At 40.9% G+C, this 20226-nt stretch overlaps 1 protein-coding gene across 1 annotated transcript in view; it reads right to left on the bottom strand.

Moving 5' to 3' along the window:
• Mgam (maltase-glucoamylase) overlaps positions 1 to 20226 on the bottom strand; it is a 253858-nt gene that overhangs the window by 157948 nt on the left and 75684 nt on the right. Inside the window, exons 49-69 of the mRNA XM_052721491.1 lie at positions 20044 to 20198; positions 18505 to 18673; positions 18164 to 18260; positions 17711 to 17823; positions 16439 to 16564; positions 15065 to 15193; positions 14716 to 14826; positions 14460 to 14522; positions 12805 to 12939; positions 12002 to 12089; positions 10833 to 10971; positions 9974 to 10107; positions 9812 to 9846; positions 9603 to 9719; positions 9068 to 9216; positions 8381 to 8465; positions 7429 to 7485; positions 6808 to 6932; positions 3577 to 3665; positions 1927 to 1976; positions 1346 to 1513 (exon numbers count right to left, since the gene is read on the bottom strand). Coding sequence (XP_052577451.1) covers positions 1346 to 1513; positions 1927 to 1976; positions 3577 to 3665; positions 6808 to 6932; positions 7429 to 7485; positions 8381 to 8465; positions 9068 to 9216; positions 9603 to 9719; positions 9812 to 9846; positions 9974 to 10107; positions 10833 to 10971; positions 12002 to 12089; positions 12805 to 12939; positions 14460 to 14522; positions 14716 to 14826; positions 15065 to 15193; positions 16439 to 16564; positions 17711 to 17823; positions 18164 to 18260; positions 18505 to 18673; positions 20044 to 20198 — 2334 coding nt within the window. The remainder of the gene's footprint in view (positions 1 to 1345; positions 1514 to 1926; positions 1977 to 3576; positions 3666 to 6807; positions 6933 to 7428; positions 7486 to 8380; positions 8466 to 9067; positions 9217 to 9602; positions 9720 to 9811; positions 9847 to 9973; positions 10108 to 10832; positions 10972 to 12001; positions 12090 to 12804; positions 12940 to 14459; positions 14523 to 14715; positions 14827 to 15064; positions 15194 to 16438; positions 16565 to 17710; positions 17824 to 18163; positions 18261 to 18504; positions 18674 to 20043; positions 20199 to 20226) is intronic.

The following is a 20226-nucleotide window of genomic DNA, read 5'->3' as shown; positions in this document are numbered from 1 at the left end:
CTCTCTTTTCTTTGCTTGTTTTTTTTTTTTCCTTTTTCATCTCTCCTAGAATAAGGGCATTGTCACTAGATCTAAGTAGCCACTTCCAGTCATTAGACAAGACAGATCTGAGTTCTGACAAAGTTCAACCTTGACCCAATTCCAACAAGTTTTCAACTTTGAACATTCAATTACAGAAAAAAAAACTCCAATCTGTTTTCCATTTCAGACTTCTTGTCATATAAAGCTGAGGAATCCCCACCTTATTTTATGTGCATGGGTGTTTTGCTTGCATGCATGTCTATGCAGTATGTGTATGGCCACAGAATCCAGAAGTGGCACTGGATCCCCTAGAACTGGAGTTATAGATGTTTATAACCAACATGTGTGTACTGAGAATCAAACCTGAAACCTCTAAAAGAGCAGCCAGTAATATTAAATGCTGAGCTATTTCTCGATCTCCACAAAACGAAAAAGCTGGTCTCAACTACTGCATTTCATCAAATGAAATCAAAGCAAATGTTTTACAAATATTGGTTTAAACACCTTCTTAATTTTTTATATATATTTTCATGTATGTGAATTGCATCTCTCATTACCCTGATTCAAACAATAAAGAATTCTTTTGGTGATATGTTAAGTATCCTATTTTCTATGATGAGCAAAGCTTGTTTTCATATATGCATCCTTCAGATAGCTTACACTTAGCAATAGTCACAACCAATCACACAAGTCTTCATTTATAACTTTGTAATATATGTATCCTCTTTATATATTGTCATGACAAAATGTCAAATATTAATACACCATTTAGCAGAAATCTCAGTTGACTAGGGAAAGGTGCCTCCCAATGAAGATGAACTAGGGGAATGGAATGGAAGTCATACAGAAGGTCTGGATGTCATTACATCTGCCAGAATAGTACTTTCCAATCACCATTTGAGATAGTTAGCCGCCCCATCAACTTCTTCATAAAATATACCCTGAAAATGTATTTATTACAGAACAGATAATATGTCTTATTGGAGTCCAACAAAGGATAGAAACATTAAATAAATAAAGCAATTTAAATGTTTTGATTACAGGACCCCTATCTCTACCTTCACCTTCAAGCACAAGCCATCAGTTTTCAGATCCTGTCCCTCAGATCCTGTCTCCACATCCAGTTAGAGAAAAGCAAACACTGAGAGTGAAGAAACTAGGGACAGAAAAACTGGAGTCATGGTGCCTCAAACCATCTCTACATCTCTACCTTCCTCCTCCATACTGTGACATCCCCACCAGGCATCAGATGTGCTCTGGTAAGAAGTCATATCAAAATACCATGGGGGTTTGTGAAAGTCTCCCTCACAAAAGGAATTCTTACCTTCAGGCTTGAATTGTAAGTGATTTGAGGAGACATCTGACTAAGGACACCATTCTGTTTCACTCTAGCATTGGCAATTTCCTCTGTCCCAAAGATTTTAATTTCCTGGAATGCCAAGTTATTGGGATCCTTGTAGTTTGGACTTGAAATGGTCACATTCAAATGGTTCTGAAACACATCAAGCATAATTATGAACAAAAAATGAACACCTAGATACCCTAGGCCCTCAAATACCCCACCCTAAACTACATCCTTGAACTTCATTAAAGGCCTATCAATTTCCTTTGCTGGTACATGCTAATGGGGGTATAAATTCATTTTTATAATGCCCATGGAGAGAGTGGAGGAAACAGACTGATATTTTATAGAATTGTCTTTCACAACCCCACATGATTTTCTTTATTACTATTGATTCTTTCTAATAACATAGCTGATATAATTCTGAATCAAGTCATAAATACAGTGTATTCACCCACATAAATGCTGATACTTAAACAAATACAGCTAGATACACACAGAAAAACATATATAGTCATCTTCAGACAAAATTCCACACAATATTCATAAAAATATGCACTCACTTGGGTGACAGAAAATTCACTGAATAGGTAAGAGTTTGTGGTCACAGTATCTGAAAGAAGAAAGAGATGTCAGTCTGGCCTGGTGACCACAGAAGACAAGCATCACCTGCCTTTCCTTAAAAATGACTCTTCTTTCTTCTCATGACTGAAGACACTTCACTAGATCTGTGTATCACAATGTATTTATTCATTCATCTGTCAGCCACTTGGGCTGCTTATGGATCTTCACTAGTACAGATAATGCCACAGTGACTATGAGAGGCCTAGTATCTCTGTGGCATACTGTTTTAGTTTCTTTTGGATGGCACATACCCAGACATGGAATTTCTGTGCTATATGATAGTTCTATTTTAAACATGTGAAGGCATGTCTACAATGTTCTCCATAATGACTATGCAAATTTATTTTATGATTTGTTGCATATGTTTTTGGTGTCACACTTAAAATCACAATACCATGCCCAATATCAAAGAAGCTTCCCCTATATTTCTTCCTAAGAGGTCAATGTTGAGTCTCTTGTCCTTGTTTTCACAATAGCTAAGATGGGGAAACAACAACCATATCTATTAGCAGATGAATGAATAAAAGAATTACAGTGCATGAATACAATGAAATATTCTTTAATACTAAAGAAGAGGGAAGGCCTGCATTGTTAGAGCAGAGATGAATCTGGAATATATTCCACTAGGAGAAGTAGGTGAGACAGCAAAGAGAAGCAATGTATGGTCTCTGTTTATACGGGAGATAAATAGCCTAAATACAGCTGAAGGAACAGGAGAATTCAGAATCAGGTAGAAGGGTAAATGAGGAAAATCTGTTCAAGGACTATGATTCATGATACTAACAAGTTCTAGAGAGCCAATACTGCCATTAACAGTGATGGAAACATCAATTAATGTTATGGTAACCATTGCACAGTGCTTGTGTGTGTGCAGAGTCTGTTGGCCACACACTGGTCTTCTCCTTAATGCTATAACCATGAGAGTATCCTTTGTAGTCCTCCCAAGGCAGTCTTCTTATGGGAATCTACTTCCCAAGCTAGAGTTTGAGAATTCTTAGTGCAGTAAAGACAAAAGGAGGGAAGGAAAGAAGGAAACAAGAAAGGAGAGAGGGAGAGAGGGAGAGAAGGAGGTAACAAGAGAGGGAGGGAGGCAGGGAGAGACACAAAGAAAGAGTGTGCAGAAGCACAGAAGATGCACATAATCAGGACTGTGTGCACTCGCTGCCTCGCTGACATGGGTGTGCCTTTCATATCATCAACAGTTTCCCCCACCCCCGCCCCCCAGGGCTCATGGGGAAGTGATTTACAATGAAAATGAATTACAGAAACAGTCTTGAAAATGTGTCGTTCAGATGCCTTTTAATAATGAAATAAGAGCCTGTTAGACATGACTGACCAAAGAGAGAATTCAGAAAAAGAGAGAAAGAGAGACAGAGACAGAGACAGAGTCGGAGACATATTCTCCCTCCTCTATCTGAGGTTCATCTATCATGGCCTCTGACCAGTACATGCAGAAGCACATGTTTTCTCTGGGAAGATGCTCTAGGATGCCTGGTGAGATTTCACCAACAGCTGAATGGCCAGCAGGGATGAAGGGACAGAGTCAGACATGCAGGTCTGCAAGGACCACAGCCTCTCACCGCACTCACCCTTTGACTGTCCATCGTCCCAGAACAGTTCTCCTCTTGCTTCTTTGTTCTCATCCAGGGCAATGAGCAGACCGAGAGGGTTCTTCCGGCTGTGGGGAACAAGATTTACACAAGGTATAAATCCTTAGGGCTCAAAGGATTTTAGAAAATATTGCCACAATATTTCACATGCATAAAGGATGGATGGGTAAAGGACTAGTCATGGATGACTTCTTCCCTTCAGAACAGGGCTAAGAATGCTAGAAGACACTTTTTCCAGTATACCTGTCACAAGAAAGAAATATCCCAAACCTCAGCAACATATGTCCAAACAGGAAGTCAGGATGTGAGCATCAGAATCACTACATCAGCTACAGTGGATGCTGTGGCAGCACTGATATACAGGGTGCAGGCTATGAGAATAGGATGGAGTCATAGACGGTGGTGCTGTGGCCAGGTCACTAAAGACACCATCCTGTAAGGACTATATCAGCTGCTGCCACTAGATCTGCTTTCCTTGCCAAGGAAATTTTTACTCAGAAACACACAAAATAAGATTAACCTGTATAATGGTAACTCTATATTGAATATCTTGTTTGGGGTCCTTTGTTTGTTTGTTTTTGAGACAAGCAGCTCAGACTAGCATAGAATTGACTCCCTGACCCAGGCTGGCTGTGAATTCACCACCCTACTCCTTTGTCACTCAAGTACTAATTCTATTATATACTACTATCCCTTTTGCACTAATTTTACTCAATCTAATGTCTATTACTATCTTTTGAGAAAAACAAAACACAACAGCTTCATGCTTGTTCTTCATGTGCCCCTCACTGGCCTCAGGTTTCCTATTGTATTTTTTCCAGGTCAACCTTCCACTACCTGATCACACCCCACTATCAACAAAATCAGCTAATTTCCTTTATAATCCATTGATTGAGCTGTCATTGCTAAAATGCTAATAATTATAAAGATAAATCCACACAACTCCTAAATCTTCATATTATAAGACACATTCAATACACTTGCCAAGCAACAAATAGTGAAAAGTGACACAATAAAAGATATGAGAGTGTAGAGTGGCACTTCCAGAAGTATGATAATAATTTGGAGGACCTGAACACTACAGTATATAATTTACACTACTATGTGAAACATTGTTAGGCTTGCAAGGAAGTGAACGACACACATAAGAGACAGAAACAACACAGGAATACAAAGAGAGCGCTAAAACCCAAAGATGACAGAAAGCCAGACTTTAAAGATACTATGTCAAGCAAAATAAGCCAGACAGGGAATGTCATGATTTCATATTTTCTATTTCCAATGAACACTGCAAATAAAGAAACAAAAATGTGAAGAATTGAAGAGGAATGATTGGAGCCTGAGATGGGTACCAAGGTTGAAGTATTGGAGGGTGGTTAAAAAAAATGGGCAAGCCGGGCGGTGGTGGCGCACACCTTTAATCCCAGCACTCGGGAGGCAGAGCCAGGCGGATCTCTGTGAGTTCGAGGCCAGCCTGGTCTCCAAAGCGAGTTCCAGGAAAGGTGCAAAGCTACACAGAGAAACCCTGTCTCGAAAAACCAAAAAAAAAAAAAATGGGCAAAAACAACCAGTGGGTAGACATGATGAATGCATTACATATGGATGGAAGGAAATATATCAGTGATTCACTTCTATAATTAACATAGGATAATAATAACAATAAATAATCAAGTAGAAAATTGAGGGGTGAAATGAACTAAGGGATAGGGGGTGGTAAAGCACTTGACTAGCGTGTTTCACAGACTGGTCTAGCATAAAGGGCAATGAGAGAGGATGCCCAAATATAGTTAGTAAATTGAATATATTTGCACAATGACATGTTTGGGATATAGCTGATCCATATGCTTATTAAGACACTGCATAATTTAAAAATGTATGGATTAAAGAGTTTACGCCATGATTCACAGTGTCACACTGCAGCTTCCATGACAACATTTTCCCTCTCTCCCCCCGCCTTTTTTTTTTTTTTTTTTGCTCCATTTTTCTCTTTTTTCTATGAAATTTTATTTTGTTATATTCTGGAGCAGAGGAGGAAGATGGGTGGGATCGGGAGGCATGATGTGAAAGACACGAAGAATAAGTAAAAAGGAAGTTTAAGAGGCACTTCATGAAGTACAGGTACGTAACTTGAAAACACACTGGGACAGTACATGAACTCACTAATGGAGGATTTCACTTCAAGGACAGGGAAAAAGCAAACTTTTCATTTTTGCAAGAGAAATTGATATGGGTGTGCAGAATAGGCTGAGAATGAAAAGAGAAGGAAAAAACAAGCTGGCATCGGATTACACACCTTTTCATAAAGTCTGCAACTTGATAATTAAAACAGTGAGGCATTTTAAATTCTTACGATCAGGAAAAAAAAAGCAAAAGATATATATTCCTAATAAGTCCTTGTCAGTTGTAAATAAATACACTATTACATTCAGTAAAACTTTGGAACCAATATAGAATTCCTTAGTAGAAGTTAAGGCTACCATTTTTGAACGAAAAGTTACAAAGGGACAGGCGAGTTTGTACTCTTGAATCCCCTTTTGAATCACAACAGAGAAATGACTCACAGGGGTGGGGGTAAAAGTGGGAAACTAAAGTTTCAAAAGGACGTACCAGGGATGCTATCCTAGAAATGGAACGGGTGGGGCAAGAACACCACACATGGGATAGACAGTCAGACCAGGACAGGAGGGGACCCATGACCGGAACTGAACTTTCCCAAGATGGGACTTTCACAACTAAAATTGCAACAGCCCTGGGAAAAGCAGAAGGCTGACCGCCAGAGCTGTCTGTGTCCTGAAAACTACAAGGGTTTATTTACAGAGGAGCAGGGTAAAGGATCTCTCCAAGTCCACCAGGGTGTAGTCTCAGTCCATCGCTTCTCAAGAAGAGGACAAGGAGAATCCAAAGGCAGAGTGTGATATCACACACACACACACACACACACACACACACACACACACACACACGCAAAAGTTGTCAGCATCCTTCCTCAGCACATACCACCTGCTGCTTTAACACACTCTGGTCACAGATACAAACAAAATGCCCAGTTGTGAAAAGGGACAAACATGTTCAAAAAAAATAGAACAGAACAGATAAAGCAGAATGAAGATTGCTTTTGGCCTTGAGAGACATGCTTGATGTAAATATGGTTCTCATCACAAAAGGATGAGCTCACAGTATGCAAAGCAGAGCCCTAGTCCCATCACTCACCTCAAGTGTGTGTTCAGAGCATGTTGTTGCCATGGCAAGATGTAACCTCCACGGATGTGAAGATTGATGTGTTCAAGAGGGGCTGGCAAGAGCTTCCACTCTCCTGTTGAATTAACGTCTGCACCCTGTGGCAGGAGAAGAGATGATGAGGGAAAGAATGCACACCTCTCTGGACAGCCTGCAGGTCCTGAACAATCCGGTCACCACCATGCAACATAGGTCATTATCACACTTTGTTCCCCTCTGCTGTGTTAAAGCTTGCTGTGTTTCAAGCTTTAAGACGCTGTTAGAATCCCTGACCTTATGGAGAGTGGAGCTATGGGGAGAGTTACAGCACATAGCAGATGAGGTCTTCCTGTGGATCCACCCACTCTCACTGCACACACTGTTTCTAATTGGGGCGGGGGTGGTGGGAGGGTGACACTGGACAATGTGCCACTCCTTCTTAGTTCCTGAAGCATTTTCCCCAAGGGAAATACTAGGAAATGAGGCCACAACATGTAACGTGGCCATTCAAAACCACAAAAGGTGAATTTCAGAAGTGGCATGAAGCTTGTTATCTATCCTGACACTCTATAGGCTACCACTTTCTGAATTGTACAAATAAAAAGAAAAACTCACCGTGTAGTAGTCATACCAGTGGGCTTTAGGGAAATAGGCACTGACATTTCTGGCATTCTGCAATAAAAGACAAAGAAAGTGTGAGCAGTGGACTCTGCTCTCTAGGACACAGTGGCCAGCAAACATTGGTGAGGAGTTAGAATAATTATAAAGCTAACAGAATTGGACAAATTTATTTCAACTTTCTTAATAGTATCGATGATGAAGATCCTCCTTTTCCAGCAACAGAAATTAGCTTGCCAAAAACAAGTGCTTTCACAAAGCCTCTCAGGTCATAATTCAGAGAAAATCAAACACTACTGTATTATAGATGTATTCATCGTCTCCCAAAAGAAATGAATAGGTAATGTTGACCATAGAGCACGAAAAAATTGTGCAGCCTGAAAAAGACGCAAGGAGCATTAATTATATTTCAATTTTATCAAAAGCCATATTACAGCAGAGAAAGTAAATTAATTGCTTTTTCTAGCTTAAAGGGAAACCTGGCTGATTTAAAAAGATGACATGAAGGGAGAGGGAAAATTGTGAAATTACATTATAACCTCAAAAATTAAAAAAAAAAACAATTAAAGGACAAAGGAGATTTTAAAAAAATCACACACATTGCTACAAATAGTTCTCCAGTTAATTTTAGTTAAGAATAACGGAAAATAAGGAATCTTTACACTTCCTGCACTTGTTCCTGCACTTCTCCCTGCAGACCTTACCTTAGCTCACAAAGAAATAATTACATCCTTAAATACATCACAAAGTTATTCCTTGAAATGTTAGGCTGACATTAAAGGTCTAAAGGCAGAATACCTAAGGCATGGAATGTGGCTCAGAAGGACCAAAGGAGTCGAGTGCAAAGTAAGAAACCGTGTCTCATAATCCCTCTCACACCAGCCTCTGCATCACCCCAGTCATCCAGCCCTACAGTAGAATCCTGAATGCCTCCTGTCTCCATACTCACAGGCTCCAGCACAGGGCTGACCAGGAAGGCTGGACCCAGCAGGAACTGTCTGTCTATATTCCATGTCTCCCGGTCTGACAGAAACCTGGAAAAGGAAATAAAGGTGCCAATCTGACCCCAGTGGGACCTCAGAACAAGGCTTCGAAGAAGTCCCCAATTCAGACCCGAGTCAGAAATCCAGCTACAACTTCATAACTTCTTTATATTTCACTAGACTGATAAGGATCACATAGACCCCATTTCCTACATGCTGTATTATTAAAACCTCAGAAATGCATTATCTGCCACAACACATCTTCTATTTCCTCACTGTGGCACATTATAATGCGATAATATGCTGGACCTTGTCATCTGTCCCTGGAATGCCCACTAAAGTTACAAGAAGATGTTCTGGTCAGGGTTCAAATAACAAAATCCCTACACCAAATAGGGAAGTCTTTGTAGGGCCTTCAAAGAAAGAAATTGTGCTATGCTGGGAGCTTTCATTACATAACTTCGGTAAGTACCTTATATAGAAGACAGGTGTTATGTATTTCACTGTACTAGAAGGAGTAATAGAGATATTCTCTGGAGAGCTCATACAAAAGGGACTTATCACTTCCATGTGGAAAATTGTTGGGGTCCACTTCCACCCTACATGATAAATAAACTGGCCATTGCTCAACAGGACTCCAGCTTGATACTCACTCATGGAGAAGGGGACGCACAACTGTGCTGCCCTCTGTGTGGGCCTTGTACATCAAGGTGTAGAGATATGGCAACAGGGTGTATCTGGTCTCTAGCACACTTCTGGAAATATTCTCAAAGGTTTCATCCCAGGATACAGGGTCTTGTCTCTAAAGCAGCAGAAGAAAAGTGTTCAAACTCCTCCAGACACAATTAAGGACTTCAAAAAGATCACTAAAGGCCTATTTGAACTAAACATCAAAATCTAACATACCATGAAGTTCAGAAATGAATAGGACTCCTAGAGTATTCTTAATTTATTGATAAAGATCAGTAAAATTCTACCAGAATAAAAATTATAACACATTCTTCATGAGATATGATAAAAAAATAGTCCCTAAGCAAAAAGCCGTCGAAGTAATACTAAAGACGATAGTTTACAGGAAAAGGATTAATGATTTGATGGTGTCCCTGGGAAACAGGCAGCAGGATTGAACTCAGAAACTGAGGTAGCATTTCCAGTGACATAATATATGTGAGGAAGCTGACATCCTACCCTCGTCCCAATGGTGTTGTGGTTCCTGGAGAAGGGGTAAAATGCACCCAGCTGCATCCAGCGCACACACATCTCATACTCAGCATCTTGAAAGAACCCACAGATGTCTGACCCAGTCTGAAACAACAACAAACAAAGTGAGCTCTGGGAGCTTTTGAGAGATGAGGCCACCTTCCTCGGGAGGGGGAGGAGCATGGAAGGACACTTACATAGGAGATGCCAAAGAGACTGAACTCCATCATGCCTGCAAGGAGAGATGCAGCAGGGTCAGGACAGGCACTCATTCTCTGCCTGCCCCTCCCCCTTCACCAAGGATCCTACTCCCCACTCCACCCACAGCCAGCAGAGGCCCCTGGGCACAACCCACACACCAATGATGGATTTCCCCAGCTGGTCCCAGGCAGCTGTGTTGTCTCCCAGCCAGTGTCCTGCCCAGCGTCCAGAAGAGGGGAATGTGGAGCGGGTGATGACAACCCCTCTCTCTCCTGTCACCTCCTGCACAGCTCTGGTGGGGAAACAAGGAAGAAAATTAAAGGCAAGAGAGGCTTGTTCCCCAAGCCCTTGCTCTTAAGACATCATGACAAAATATTTCTTGTGTGACTAAAAGGAATATAGAAATGACCCTTTAGAGGAGGTCTAGTTGGTTAATTGGGATAATAATGGAGGTAAGGCCTTTGCACAGTTGTTTCAAAGTATCTCACCATGTGACAATTCATTGGCTTGTCCCCAAAGAGTAAGCAGACACAGGATGAGGCTATTTATTTACTCATACTTGATATTCTATATTTGAGGATTGTTTTTCTGTTGGTTCCCTATGTGAGTATACCTACCTACTTCAACAAAAGACCAATTGACTATCCAACATGAGTAGTCAAAGAAAAACCAACACCTAAAGAGACAACTCACTCCCAACACAAACAGGCGAGCTTTCTAGCCCACAGCTACCTGTTTCCTCTTGCCACCAATGATACCACAGTACTGCCTATACTGCACGATGACTTTCAGGGTGCCTGTGGGTACAGTCAAGAGAACTATTGATTGCCTCACACAGCTGGCTCCATGATTAAGGAGAGGTTGCTTAACAAATAAGAATTGTCACACAGTTTTTACAATTATATTATACGGACCCCTGGGGATGGGAAAATGAATGGAAAAGTAGAGGAGCTACAACACCCATCACAGAGGTAGAGGAAGTAGAAGGAGAAGAAGTAGAAGGAGAGGGTCACTCACTCGTAGGTGGGTCTGGTCTGGGACCACCCGTAAAGGCTGTGCACATCATAGTGCCGCAACCGGGAGCCATCTGGAAGCATCTGCTCACTCTCCATGCACAGGGTCTTGCTGCTCAGACCCCTGTCCCTGGCTTCCAAATCTGAGGGAAGAGTTAAGACGGTGAAAAACAGTTCTGATTTTTCTCATTCCAGACCTCCTATTAATGGATTTAACTCCACAACTTAAGATTAATTTGATATCTCTCCCCTGCCTAGGGTCAACTCAGTACAGTGCTCTGAGCTGAGATGCAAGGAGCCTGCATGTGATTTCCATTGCGGGTTCACTTAATAAGGTAAAGGAGGCAACAGAACCTTGGGTTTTCATTCACTGACAGCTGAGCAGGCTTTGACTAGGACTGCTAACACAAACTATTTATCATTCTTAACCCACTTCAATGAGACTTATAATATTTTCTGCCTCTCTGTGTATACTCTAAAATAGAAAACTGATACTAGGAAAATTGTGTGATCTTTGAAATATGTTATACACCAAGGAAAATAAAATTGATGGAACTAAGGCGTAAACACAAACAGAACCTTAAAGTCAACTGGCTCCATGATAATGGGAAGTAACGTTTTCCAATCATTGGTTACAAAAAAAAATGAAGGTGGATGCATTCTCATAAAACTGGATAGCTAAGACATTTTACAATGAGAAGCCTTCAGAGACATTAATAGTGTTGAGAATCATCTAGATGAATTTCAGAAATTTGCCTAATGTCTCCTGGATCCTACACACACCGAATTGGGTAAAGGGCTTTCCTATTCTTTGTCTCCAGCCCCATTAAACCACAGAAACTATGAGAACCTACCATTGATGACCAGGTACCCCCTGATGACTGGACAGAGAGGGTTAATTATTTATACTATAGGAGCACAGTAGAAATTTCCTTACGTAGAAATGAATCTGCATGTATACATTTTGACTGGCTCAGCACACATTTCGGGGAAGATTGGTTGGGGGAATGTTAATCCTCTGCATTCCCAGCCTGCCTGCCTCTGAATAAAGTACAATGGATTTCAGTTCCTGCCTCTCCTCAATGGCATTTTGGTGATAGGCAACATTTACTCCAGCATTCAGTTCTGCTTCCAGACAGTGCTGCACAGGAGGAGCAGGCCCAAATTCCTTACGTGGCATGTAGGGTGGACGGTTCAGAGTAGCATCACTGCAGCCCGAAGGAACTGCCCCATTCACAAAGCTGGAAGGTTCATTCATATCCTACAAATGTCAGAAACATTATTTCTATTTAAATGTAATCAGAGCCTGTAAATTCAGAGTTAAGAAAATAGCATGAATAAAAGCATTAAACATCCAGTTATCTCTGGACACCTGCACAGGGAAGATCTTCAACTGCTGGGGAATCAGGCTATAAAGAACAAATGATCTCTATAGGGAAAGTTCCCTTGGGGGACCAAATTCCAAGAGATTTCTGATAATGACATTGGAGGTCTTAGAGAAGGAGCTTCAGGTAAAGACCAGGTGTGGAGAGGATGAAGGCTATTCCACACCTGGTAGAAGGAGTACACTGTGGCATCTCCAAAGACACACACAGGTAGATGGGCTGCAGAGATCTCTCAGTTCTTAAGAGCACTTGTTGCTATTGCTGGGCCCCCAGCATCCACATGGTGGCTCACAACCATCTGTAACTCCAGCTCCAGATCTGACACCTTCTTCTGACCTCCATGAGCACCAGGCACACACATCATGTACATACATACATCACATAGAGACAAAACAGTACATACATGGTGTACATGCATACATATAGACAAAACATTCATACAAATGAAATAAATGGTAAATATTTTTAAAAATTAAGGTATAGGAAGATGCACAAACATGCACACACGTGGGTGCCCACGTGCATGTGCACACACATATACACACACCACTCCTTTCCTCTATCCAAGTAAACTGATGTGCACACACTTACAATCCACAGGCCATCAAACTTCAAGCTCTTCTCTGGTTCCAGTGTGTTTGTGTAGAGTTCTTGAATCTCCTTTTTCCACCATGTGGCAGTTGAATCACGGAAAAAGTCTGGGAAGGCCACATAAGCTCGGTATTGCTGTTAAATAATGATTATTTGTTATTTGTCATAAATGATTATGTTAAGCAGCAGACATGCATCTGATATGAACATGGCTCATGCAAAGTCTTACACTACATGGTGGTAGATGATGATAATATGAACCAAGTATATAGCAGATGTTTGGATAAGCATTGTCTCAGAAGAGCATGTGAAACACAGATAAGAAAGCACAAAACCCTGCCTAATATGAATTAGAAAAACATCCAATGAATTTCTCCTTCTTTTAAACAGGAGTGGGAGTGATCAAATACTGCACTCACTAACTCATGCTATGGATCCCCTCTCCCAATTGCCCCATAATTTCTTGAGGACTGATGAGGCAAGGTAGAAGTCATGTGAGCCTTAGCTGAAAGGTCAGACGTTAGGTGAAGGGTATCAGGTTGGATAAAAGCGTTCAGGGAACATTCACACTGGGAATGAGGTTGGATTCGATTGCATGTTTCTGATCTTTGAATAACTAGTATGGCTCTCTGTTTGCTGTGATTGTAAAAATCAGAGGATGCTTTCAGCCATGTGTAATATGAAGTAGGGGGACTGGAGGTAGGGGGGAGCTTCCACTTTGGTTTCACTTCCTTTTCCCTCAAATCATAAAGACATTGTCTACATCTTACTTGAAAAGTATGTCCAATGTATTGCTCTTTGACTACATGTTATACTTTTTAAGAGCAAAGATCTTGTCTTGTATTTTCAAGTTGATATTTATATTTGCTTCTGTGTTTAACATAATTGGAGAAAATAATAGATCAATAATAATCCATACTCTCTATCGACTTGTGAATTTCTACCACTCAGCAAGAGCAAATATCCATAAAGTCTCCATACTTCTCCCTGTTATTTATTGCGGGACATTTCAGTCCTTGCTGTGTCTCAACAAAAAGCCTCCTTTATGTTCGCCACAGAACTGAATGTATCAGGAGCTAAACAATGAGGTGGTAAGAAATAACAGCAGGACATGGCTGGGGCTTACACCATATAGTAGCATTGAGGTAAAAGCCAAGATGGGAGACACAAGACAATGTAAATCAGACAGGATTTATAACCTTAAAGCTAGAAGAGGCTGTCTGAATCACAAGGAATGCAATAAAAAAAAAAAGTCAAACACCAAATAAAAAGGCTACACACCCTATCGAAAAGCAATATCCAAAGAAACAACAGGTACCTATATTCATTGAAAAAAGGATCATTCTTAGAGTTACCATCTAGTTGAACATCCGTGGGACCTTGGATGCAGACAGGTTTGCGTTTCAAATCACAGCTGTGCCGTGGTAAGCAATGACATCTAACCTAACTTTTTTGTTTTAAAGCTCAATAACAACAAAACTGATATCAAAGTGGGAAGTAAGACACGAATTAGAAACAAAATGAGTATGTAAGATTATCCGGAAACAAATGGCAGGAAGGACACAGGTTCTAAGTGTGTTTTCATGCCATGTCCACTGCCAGGCACCGGTATTTCTTGTTTCCTGGCTTAATCAACATCTATGAGGGACATTTACCTCCACTTGACTGTCCCAGTCTAGAGAGGGGTCCACAACAATATCAGGGTAATCAGGCCAGACCTGTGGGCAGAAAAATGATCAAATAAGATTCTACAAATCGCTTAATTGTTATCAATAATCAATAAATATTGATTATAAAATGAATGGCAGAAATTCAGAGACAAAAAACAAAGAGTAAAAACCACATCCACAGACACACTAACATGGTGCCTGGCCCAGGGTGAGTCTTGCTGGATCAACACAAAGCTCATACCTTTCCCCAGACAATGTCTCCATTATTGGGATATTTGATGAAGACATCATTCTCCACACCCCGGGTGAAGGCAGGATAGGGCTGTGTCTCATTGCCAGAAATGGCTGGGTCCTGCGATCAGAGCACAAGGCAGGTGAAAGTTCAGACTGAGGATTACAAAGAAGGGGGGTGGAAAAGGGAAGTCCCCAGTTGTAATTTCACTGTAGGGTTTCCTGACTCCCAGAAATACATTTATATTAATTACACTTTTATTTCTCTCTGAAAACAGGAGAGGACAGACACTCTAAGGTGATCCCCATCAAGCCCATCCATTGTCTCAAGCACAGCCTACACAGCCACACAAACTAACCAGAATGAGGATGACCCGCATCCCATTGTCCTTCATGCGATTGATCAGGTCTGGAAACCCAGAGAACTTGGGGCTGAGGGTGAAGTCCAGCTGCCTCTCCATGTAGTCGATGTCTGAGTACTGCACGTCCTGTGGATGGTATAAGAAAGTGTGGCTGCTGGTTGGAAAGTTCAGACTCTAGCAGTTACCACAGCCTGTGTCTGGTAATTTTAAGCACTATGTATGTCATATCATAGCTTTAGATCTTTGGATATTCATATTTTTAAATATTTCACTCAGAAACAGAAAAAAATGTATTTCAACATCAACAAAAAATGTAAGATGAGTATTAATGCTGATCCGTAAAACATGCTATAAAAAATAACTGAAAGTGCTATGTAAAAATTAAATAATAATACTACAGGAAAAAGTGTTTTGATTTTTTTCTAAGTGTATCCTGAGACTAGTGATAGTTATTCATAGAAAATAATGTCAAATATTCAGTGTATATAATACAATCGTAGGTCTACTATAAAAGAACCAAAACAAAAACTGTCCTCACTGTAGAGGACCCAGTGTTGGAGATGATCAAATGCAGAGCTTTCAATGAGATGTTCTATTACAGCAGTGGTTCTCAACCTTCCCGATGCTGAGAAACTTTAATACAGTTCCTCATGATGTGGTGAGCCCCAGCCATAAAATTATTTTTGTTGCTACTTCATAACTGTAATTTTGTTACTCTCATGGATTATAATGTAAATATCTGTGTTTTCCCGTGGTCTTAGATATGAATAGGCCATTTGACTCCACTCAAAAAGGTTGCAAAACACAAGTTGAAAACCACTTAGTTACAGAAAGTAATTTGCACTAACGTAACACCGAACAATACATACAAAACAAACACAAAGGGTCACAATATGATTCATAATTATTGGGCCTCTGGTTTTGAAGTTAATGTGCTGATTCTGTACGTGATTACAGTACAAACTCACTACAGGATTGCAGGATGGAGCCAGTGTGAGGCTCAGAGCTCAGGGAGCACTGTGGTGTGCCAGGTCCAGAAAAGTAATCTTCATATAGGATGGATTCACTGAGTTAGTTTTATTTTCCTTAATTAAGTAGGAGTATTGGAGTGGGGTTTAACTATCATGTCACTTAAACAGCATGATTAAATATCTTGAAGTCAGTCAAGAAGCAGAGGAAAGCCTGGTACAGGAGAGAGAATCCATGAACCATTCTAAGCTCGACTTTGTTTTGCCACCACTGTTATGAGGGCAGTGGTCTCCCCTGAATCATTGTGGATGCTCTAGGCTAAGTGTGACATGACATGAGAAAACACAGTGCGCCATTTTAAACCACCCTTAAATCTGACAAATCCCCAACAGACATACGTACATAGGGGATCTGCTTAGCCACCATCTCATCATACAAGTTGGCGATCTCAGTATCATTCTCATATCCATAGCGACACAGCTGGAATCCCAGGGACCAGTAAGGTACCATCACAGGCCGACCTATCAACTAGAAAATAGAAAGTGTTAGAATGTTAGAGGAGAGGTTGGATGGAAACTGGATATGTAGTCAGAATATTTTACCCAATTTAACACCAAATTCAAACCTAGAGAGTAAGTGGAGGAGTGTGTGGAGCTCCTGGGACACACTACAGAAAACCTACAGCTTCTCAGAGCACACTTTACAGGATTTCTGGAAAACCTGCTTTTATTCAGATTCCTAGATATATAATTTAGATACTAAAAGCGCACCAGCAAAAGGGAAAGAGCTAATTTAGAATACAGTCTCTAGGTCTTGCTCATTGTATGACCTTGGGTAGCAATATGACATTTCTGTGCTTGTTTCTTTACCTGTCAATCAAAGCTAAGAGCAGGAGCAATCTCATGTTGGTTTCACTGAGTAACTTAGTATATGTGACACCCTTTCACATGGATTAAGTAATACACGCAGTAGATATTTCATACGTGTTTTTGACGTCATAACCAACAATGCTATTAATCCAGTGAACATGACACCCAACACCACCACAAGTACAGTCATTGTCTCTGTCACCACACTGCAACCACTATGACAATGTAATGATGTCATACATTCTATCATGTTAACTCCCATTGCCACCACAGACATAAGCACCATACAAACACCGCTAGTTACCAAAACTATCATACCTTCCCTCACCATCACTAACATGAACCTCACTATCTCAACTCCCAACATCAACTCCACTACAATCACTTTCATGATCACCTCATGTCCTATCATCCTCTCTACTATTATCACCATAACAGTCAACATCCTCACAATCACTCTCACCAATAAATAGTACTACCACTACAATCAATACCATCATCCCTTACCATGTCTCAAAATCACTACTCCTATAGCTCCACCACCACACTAGCCCACCACTAGTTATCACAAATAATCTAATATACTGCAATAAGTGAAGAAAACATAATTTTAATGGTTCTAGAAATATATTCACTCTCTCATATTCCATATTTTAAATTCCCCTAAAAGATCATCAGATTCAGGTACCATATAACAGTTACATTATATGGCAATCCTGTATAGCAGGGTTGGAACACATTATGAGTATATGAACACACACATGCATACACAAAACACATATTTCAAAAATGATTTCCTTCCTACCTCTGTGTATTGCTGAGTGACAAGCTCTGGAGTTGGGCCCAAGAACACAAAGAAGTCCAGAATGCCCCCTGTGGTCCTGTATGTGAGGGCAGGCAGAGGCTGGAATGTCACATCTGGAAACACAAGAAAATGTCAACATGATGAAATCCTTCCTGTTGAGAATTTTAACCCTGGAATCCCCACCTTCCTTCTTCAATTTTAACAGACTGACAGCAGATATTCTGGAGTAGGTGCATATAGAATTGTAGAAATTAAATGAAAGCTCTCACTAGCTGTATTGCTAATAAAAGTTGAATAAATTATATATAATTAAAATATACGTAAAGGGTCAATGAATGGGAAAACCAATCCACAAAGACTATAATTTCATCTGTAGTGACAGCTAAGTCAAATATATTCTAAAGCAATTCAAGAATCATTGGCATACAATAAGAGGACAGAGGTTCATCCTACCCATGGCATTGCTGTTCATCAGGAGGACTCCATGGGCATTGCCATCCTCCTCTAGACCCATGTAGTAAGGGTGGACACCATAGGAATTCTTCTTGTACTGAGAGGCATAGGGAAAAGGAAGTTAGGAGACTGTGTGCATGGGAAAGAAACTCAACAGAAACTTGATTGCTATGTTGAGTCAATCTTCTTCTGGTAAGAACAGCAGAGGAAAGGGGAACTTAAAAAGATGTCCATCCTCCTAGCAATAGAAATTGACAAGCATATGGAGTCCGAAAAAACACCACCAGGCACACAGTGTGGATGGAGGAGACAGAACACAGACCCAAACACCCTGTCCTTACCCCCGGGGGCTCGTCCCTGGAAAACATGCCCCACGTGTGCCAGTTCAAGTCTATCTTGAAGGTTGTGTGCTCAGTTTCCCCAAAGCCATAGATGTATGTGGAGGGCAGGCGGGTGGAGATGTGGATGAACATGTCATTGAATGTGAAGCCGAGGAGCTGAGAGTCCCAGCTGCAGAAGGAAAAGGAACATTTGCAAAAGAAAATCAGCTTCCTAGTAGTTTCCAGCAGCTGCCTCTGTGAGGACAACAGAGCCCTCCATTTTCCCACACCATCTGTACCTGAGTCTCTCTCAAACAAAACAAGCAAGTCTTGTTCACTGAAATAACCACAGTCAGCCCTGCTAAAGACCTGTGTCACAGGTAATTCTTCTCCTACACTGTATCACTGCTTCCCTTTAGTGTTGTCCACAGTCGCATATCCAATCACTTTTATCAACCTTCCCAGTCCAGACTCACTGTGTCTTCTGCTCTTGACCCCTGATGCTCCACTTCCTACAGCTATCCAGGGCTGTAATATGAGCACCTCACATCACCTCACACTTCTGCTCACATGCCTGCTCACTTCCCTGACAGCATCCGAGGACCCTTCAGGGCTGTTCCCGTTCTAAATCCCACCTAACACCCCTGTTTTGTCTCCCACATTCATCAGAGCAGTTACCTCAGAGTAAAGTCTCTATTGAAACTGATAAATTTCCTCCAACTCATGACTTACATCCTTCTATCACAGATGTTTCTTTACCCAGAACTCCCTTCAGAACTTCTCCTAATCTCAGTTCCATTTCAAACATCACCTCATCCCCAGAGACACAAATCGGATCATGATACCTAAGTCTGCAAATAATCTCATTTCCCTGATTTTCTCTAGCATAGTAGTTGTTGCTATATCAAATTCTTCTTCATAGTATAATTTAAACTTTGTTTAATGGAAAAAATAGCACACTGCCTACAACCACAGTACCAGAAGATCACCTAATATACAGAAGGAATTCAGTAAATACTTGTTCAATAATTTCTACATACCTATAACTGCCTTAGTAATCACTCTCAGAGTATTAAAATTTCCTCTAAGAACAGAAATCACTTCCTCATCTGTGATGGTTAGATGAGATATCGCCCATAGTCCCAGGTATTTAAATACTTTTCCCCTTTTTGGTATTATTTGGTAATATTAGGAGGTGCGGCCTTGGTGGAGGAAGTATGTCACTGGAGACAGGCTTTGAAGTTCAAAGGCTCACACCTTTCCAAGTTTGCTTTCTGTTTGCAGTTCAAGATGTGAGCTCTCAGCTGTTCCTGCTGCCCTGTCTGCTCCCTGCATCCACTTCACCATCATGGACTCCAACCCTCTGAAGCCATGAAATCAAACTCCTCTATAAATAGCCTTGGTCATGGCTTTTTTAGCACAACCACAGAAAGTACTAACATATCATGGATCTGAACTGGGACAGTCTGTTGCTTTGAGCCAGAATGTCTTCAAGAATGATTGACCTGGTGAAGAATGTTTAGGAAAGCAGGAACTCTGAGTCAGACAGGACCCACTTACATTACAGTGCCTGTACTCTTCCTGCGAATTTCAATTCCAAATGGATTCTGTTTGATGAGGACATCATAGAGACGGCCTTCAGGGGTGCTGGATGGAGCAGTGGGAATGTTCAGAAGCACTGGGACTTCATACCGACTGTGGTTGGGATCATAGATCTAGGCCAGAGAAAATCATTTAATGTAA

Source organism: Peromyscus californicus, unplaced genomic scaffold (assembly GCF_007827085.1).
Source record: "Peromyscus californicus insignis strain IS unplaced genomic scaffold, ASM782708v3 Scaffold_6__1_contigs__length_162567912, whole genome shotgun sequence".
Taxonomy (NCBI): Eukaryota; Metazoa; Chordata; class Mammalia; order Rodentia; family Cricetidae; genus Peromyscus; species Peromyscus californicus.
The sequence above is the reverse complement of the archived record's forward strand: the minus strand, read 5'-3'. Positions and strand labels throughout refer to the sequence as shown.